General features: G+C 36.7%; 1 protein-coding gene across 1 annotated transcript; it reads left to right on the forward strand.

The window, feature by feature from the left end:
* Nucleotides 1-2,316: 2,316 nt before the first annotated feature.
* Nucleotides 2,317-3,264, forward strand: LOC120220048 (olfactory receptor 12-like). The gene has a single exon (XM_039217022.1). It carries the CDS (start codon nt 2,317-2,319, stop codon nt 3,262-3,264), a length of 948 nt encoding a protein of 315 aa, XP_039072953.1.
* The last annotated feature ends 3,028 nt before the right edge of the window (nt 3,265-6,292 follow it).

Raw genomic sequence — 6,292 nt, forward strand, 5'->3', positions numbered from 1 at the left:
CCTTTTAATCTTTCATAGATCCATTATTTATTGAGCACTGTTTTCTTCCCAAAAGCTATATATTTCATTTAATTTAAACACACCATTTAATTTAATCCATATAGTAACAATCCTATGGGGGTAAATATTCTGAGACATACTTTGCTGATGAGAAAACCAAGGCTCATGAAATTTGAATAATTTGCTTATGATTAGTTAGCCAGTGAATGACATGACATGGGTTAAAATTCAGATTTATGTGAGTTAAAATGTCACAGTTTAAAAAAACAAATGTCACACTTTTAACTAATAAAACTTTGACTTTACACACACAAAAATAGTGACAGAAGCCATGCCAGTTTTACTTCTGACTCTATCATACTTTTAATTTTATAAAAATTTCTAGTAAAAATGTGACTTCAAATATGATAATAATTTCCTTGAAGGAAAAAAAAAATTGTCAGTTCAGAAATAAAGTAATGGAACCACGGAATTATAAAATTTCTTATATTTCACTTGAATTTAATATTTTTCTTAAAAATTTTCTTTGATGTTTACTTATTTTTGAGAGAGAAAGAGAAAGAGACAGAGCACAAGTAAGGGAGGGTCAGAGAGCAAGGGAGACACAGAATCTGAAGTAGGCTCCAGGCTCTGAGCTGTCAGCACAGAGCCGGACACAGCGCTTGAACCCAGTGAGACCATGATCTGAGCCAAAGTCGGACACTTAACCGACTGAGCTACCCAGGTGCCCTGAATTTAATATTTCTGATATTTAAAAATTACTAACTTTTTAAAAGAGAAGTTCTTTTATTTATTTTTTATGTTTTTAAATGTTTTATTTATTTCTGAGAGAGAGAGAGAGACAGTGTGAGCAGAGGAGGGTCAGAGGGAGAGGGAGACACAGAATCTGAAGCCGGCTCCAGGCTCTGAGCTAGTAGTCAGCACATAGCCTGTTGCAGGGCTCGAACCCACTAACTGTGAGATCATGACCTGAGCCAAAGTCAGATGCTTAACCAACTGAGCCACCCAGGCACCCTGAAGTTGTTTTATTTTTTTAAGTTTATTTATTTTGAGAGAGAGAGAGAGAAAGAGAGAGAGTGACAAAGGGTAGAGAGAGAAGGAGAGAGAGACAATTCCAAGTAGGTTCCACACCGTCAGTGCAGAGCCAGACTTGGGACTCCAAGTAACAAATCATGAGATTATGACCTGAGTTGAAACCAAGAGCCAGAGGCCCAACCAACTAAGCCACCCAGGTTCCCCCTAAATTATTGATATTTTATCCATCTGCCTCTTTATTGCTTGATATTAAGATGGATAGTTATTAAAAAAAAACCAAAAGGCAAAACCTATGTAATATTGGTATTTTTGCTCTATTTATTTGCATTAATGTCTTCAGTTTAATTAACACATATATGAGGAAAAAGTGACTTCTTATTGGGAAAGGTAAGCTTGAATTCAACCATAATACCTCTACATAAACAGAATTATTTCTGTAACCTAGATGTTAGTGTTTGACAGGAAAAGACAAAGAGATGCTGGAGTTTGGCTGTCAACAAGAGAGTGGAGGTACCAGAATCAGTGATTGGAGATTTGCAGTAGATGAAGTAAGAAGTAGAGGTTGAACCGAGCATTAGTGTAGGAGTTTGACTGATTATTTCGTGTGACTTTCTTTGAGACTGATGCTTCATTCTCCCTCATGAAACAGTAATCCCATGTTTTCTCATGTCTTTTAAGTAGGAGAATATTTTGAGAACCAAATTAATCTTGTAGTGGGAAAGGAAATGACTTGTGTTTTCCTCCAGTGTTCCATTCCTAACACAAAAATACTTTTCTACGTGTTTGTTTACTGGTTTATTTATTTGACTATATCTATTATGCTTTAAGATGTTCTAGTAATTGCAGATATTGCTTTTCACACTCAGTCTCATGATATCCTCACAGTTATCCCATAATATAGGTATTATTATGATCTTCCATCTGACAGAAGATTTTCAGACATTGGGAGTGCAGGTCATTATCTTGGATTCTATTAGATTGAAAGAGGCAAGATTTGGACTCAGTCCATCTGATTCCACAGCTCTGAACAAATGGCATAAAATGACTGATGTCGTCACAGTCCCACACATCCTTTGCCCATCCTCATTTCCCATAGTGTAATGCCACTAAGTACAAAATATATGACATACTTGGGTACTGGTACTCCCAGGTCTGTCAGGTGTGTAGCCAAGGACACTTAGCATTTTTTTTCATTCACTGGGAACTTCAGGAACCAAAAGTAAACAAGGCATTCCACAGGCTTCATGATCATCCACTCATTTTCTCAGATAGGTCTCAGCTATGAAGGAAGAGCTGAATAGGAATTACTCAGAACTGACAGAGTTTATTCTGCTGGGATTCAGAACATCTCCAGATGTACAGATTTTCTTATTCTTATTCTTCTTGCTCGTCTACATGGTCATTGTGGTGGGAAATATCAGCATGATAATTGTCATTAAAATAGACTCCAGACTTCATATGCCTATGTATTTCTTTCTCAGAAATTTGTCCTATTTAGATCTCTGCTACTCCACAGTCATTGCTCCCAAAACTCTGGCTACTTTCTTGTCCAAGGACAAGAAAATTTCCTACAATGGCTGTGCAACACAATTCTTTTTCTTCGCTCTTTGTGTTGGGACTGAAGGCTTTCTTCTAGCCGTGATGGCATATGATCGCTTCTCAGCCATTTGCTCGCCCTTCCTCTATACCATACGTATGTCTCAGCAGGCTTGTACTCGTCTGGTGATTGGCTCCTATATCTTTGGAGGCATCAACTCCATGGTCCAAACAGGTTTCACCTTCAGTTTGCATTTCTGTGGAGAAAACAGACTGGACCACTTTTTCTGTGATGTCCCAGCCCTGATCAAGATCTCCTGCACTGACACATCTGTGAACGAGATTGTGCTCTTCATTCTCTCTGCCCTCATCATCGTCACCACCACAACTGTCATTGTGGTTTCCTATGCTTACATCCTGTCCACCGTCCTGAAGATCCCCTCAGCCCATGGCAGGGGTAAGACCTTCTCCACTTGCAGCTCTCACATCACTGTGGTAAGCTTATTCTATGGGACAGTCTTCTTCATGTACGCCCAACCTGGGGCCATCTCCTCACCAGAGAAAAGCAAGATTATAGCTGTGTTCTATACCCTTATCATCCCCATGTTGAATCCACTGATTTATAGTCTCAGGAATAGAGAGGTGAAATATGCTGTGAAAAGGATACTGTTGAGAAAATTATCTTTTCATTGACATCCAGCCATCTATAAAAGTGTAGAATAGACTAAAAGCAATATTTTCAATAATTTGTTATAGAATAGTTTCAACTAAGGCCATCCAAAAATTTTGAAGATCAAAGGTGTTTTTTTTTTCAGGAGTAGAATTTAGTGATTCATCACTTACATATAACACTCAGTGCCCATCCCAACAAGTGCCCTCCTTAGTGCCCATCATCCATTTAGCCCATGCCCCCACCCAACACCCTTCCAGCAATATAATATCAATAGATTCTTTAGAAATAAATTTAAAAATCAAAATAGGTTTTCATATTTCTACATAATTATTTCATGGAGTGATGTCTAGTTATTATGTAGGTTCATTGTTCATGTTTTATTTTTCTTAGGTGTATGCATATGCAAAATTATAACTTAAAATACAGTATACTAAATTAATACACACATTCAATTTATTAATATAGTACCTACAAATATATATGAATATGTGTAAATATTTAGATCTCCATCTATATCCTGGGGAGGAAGAAAGGGGGAGAGACACTACTGAATGTTCTGTTTTTTGGCTTCTCCAAATCAAAATCAAGTTGGCCACTGTCCAGTCTTTGCAAATGAGATTTCAAGATACTATGGTATTATAGATTATTTGCTTTGACTGTATTATACAAAGTATTATATCAATAATATCCTTCATAATGTCTTTTCATGGTCTAAACATTAATGATTGCACCAAGAAGCAAAACCAAAAAATAAATAAATAAATGTGATATGTAAAACTATCTTGTCATGAAGGTCTTTTTTTTTTTTTTTTAATGTTTTTTTATTTTGAGAGAGACAGCAAGTGTGGGGAAGAGGCAGAGAGAGAGGGAGAGAAAGAATCCCAAGAATGCTCTGTACTGTAAGCACAGGTCTCAATGCAGGGCTCAATCTCACACTGAGATCATGACCCGAGCCAAAATCAAGAGTCAGATGCTTAGCCAGTGCACCGTCATGGGAGTCTTAACAACAAATGTTTGATAATCTTTCCAGTATTGCTTATGTGTATGGGTCTCATTACTGTTTATTTACTTTCTGGGATCATCTTCACAGATTGTGTATTGATTGAAAATCCTTATTTTTCTCTAAATTTGAAAGACTATTGCCATAGAATGTCATAAAATCATGGCTTATAATAATTTAATTCTTTCAGTGTGTTTGGTTATTTATACTTTGTATTACTAATCCTTAAAACTTTATCCTATTTTTGTCCTTTAATTAAATTTGCCAAGGGTTTGACTTCAAACCATGAGATTTTTTCACCTCCTGGTCATTGTTTATAAACTGGTCATTGTTTTTAACAGCTAGTGGTATCTAGTGGTTACATAGGTTTATTGGTTTAGTTTTGTTTTGCTTATATGTATTCAAAATTGCAACTCCTGAATTTAACATGTAAATACACACATTATATTCATTCATATAATGTCTGCATATACATTTGCAAATCTACATAATTATTTTAATTCATTCACTTGTGATCTGGTTTTATTAAGCTTTTGCTTCTGAGTTCATATGTTGAATGCTTGGTTAGTTTTTTTTAACTGTTTTTACTTTGATGACATATTTAAAACTTTTACATGTTTTTCCATGGAACTTGCTTTTCTTTTTATTATTAAATAATAATTTTCCTGTTTACTTTTAATGTTAAGAATTACATGATGTTTATTATTCCAATATCATTGATTTATTTGAGTAAGTTTTTTTGTTGATGAAATATAAAAAATAATCTCTCATAGGTGAAGAAAGAATATTTGATATATTTTTATACCATTCAATATTAAAAACAGTAAAATCAGAAAAATAACCAAACATCATTTAATCTGTCAAATTACATTTATACAAACTAATGAACATTCTAAAAGGGAAGATATTAGACATATATGGATACAAAATGTCCATTATCCTCAATGTAGTTCAGAATTGTATTATTTTTAGTAAGAGCAATGTGATAATAAATAAAAACTTAAAAGCATAAGGGATTAAACATAGGATTAAAGTGTTCATTGACATGATTATTTACAAAGAAAATCTGGAGAAGAGTTATACCAATGTCTGGATTAACATAGAAAATCAATTTAATGTCTATAGAACAGTAGTGAACAACAAAAATATTTAATTAAAAGGTTGCACCATTTATATGTATATCAGATATTACCAAGGACTTAATATAATTTAGCAAAGGATATATAAGACCTCAATGTGGAAAATTGGAAAATTCCTTAAAATACACAGTAGAAAAATAACATTAAAAAAATACAAAGAAGGGAGGAGTGATGTCAGCAAGACGACAGAATAAGCTGCCCCGTCTCATATCCCTCCTGAACAAGAATTTGGCATCCATCCGTGGACAAAGTGCCTTTGTGGGAGGTTTGGGATCCAGGCAGGAGACTGTGCAACCCTGGTATAGTCCGCCACCAGGAGAAGAACCATATTGAGATCACAGGCCCACATCCAAGAAGCTTGACTCATGGCTGTGGTCCCAACTGCAGTCCTGGAAATAGCCAGACTCCTGAGGACTCAAATACATCCCCTTTTGACTTGATGCCGTGACCAGCACCATATGCCAGGGCACTCAGAGGGAATCAAGACCCTCCGTGGGTTGGGGCATAGGCATATAGACCTCCCATCTGGGCTGTGGTTAGCTGGCTAACCAGCTCCAGTCCCTCTCAGCCAGAGTCTGGGAGTCCCTGGAGGTACACCCACTAAACTTGATTAGACTGTAGATTCTGAGTAGTCCTGTCACTGGGCTCCAGCCTGTCCCAGCAGCAGTTCATAAACTGTCCTGCTGACACAGAGACTAGGCAGGAAACACTCCTGTTTGCACCCCCTAAAGATCCTGAAAGAGCCATATATTTGGCTCCAGGCCCCTACAGCCACAGTCTTCCAGTAGTCCTGTGAGTCCAGGGACCCTGCAGGAGACACCCCTGTCTGTGCACCTGGCAAGAGATACATGAAGACCTGACTATGGACCCTGAAGCAGATCCTTGCCCCAGTGCCACCCTACCGAACAG

The sequence above is a fragment of the Hyaena hyaena genome, unplaced genomic scaffold (assembly GCF_003009895.1).
Source record: "Hyaena hyaena isolate Hyena2069 unplaced genomic scaffold, ASM300989v1 scaffold_663, whole genome shotgun sequence".
NCBI lineage: Eukaryota > Metazoa > Chordata > Mammalia > Carnivora > Hyaenidae > Hyaena > Hyaena hyaena.

What these genes read in the sequence shown, in the direction of transcription:
- LOC120220048 (XM_039217022.1), top strand. Translation starts at nt 2,317, where the DNA reads ATGAAGGAAGAGCTGAATAGGAATTACTCAGAACTGACAGAGTTTATT.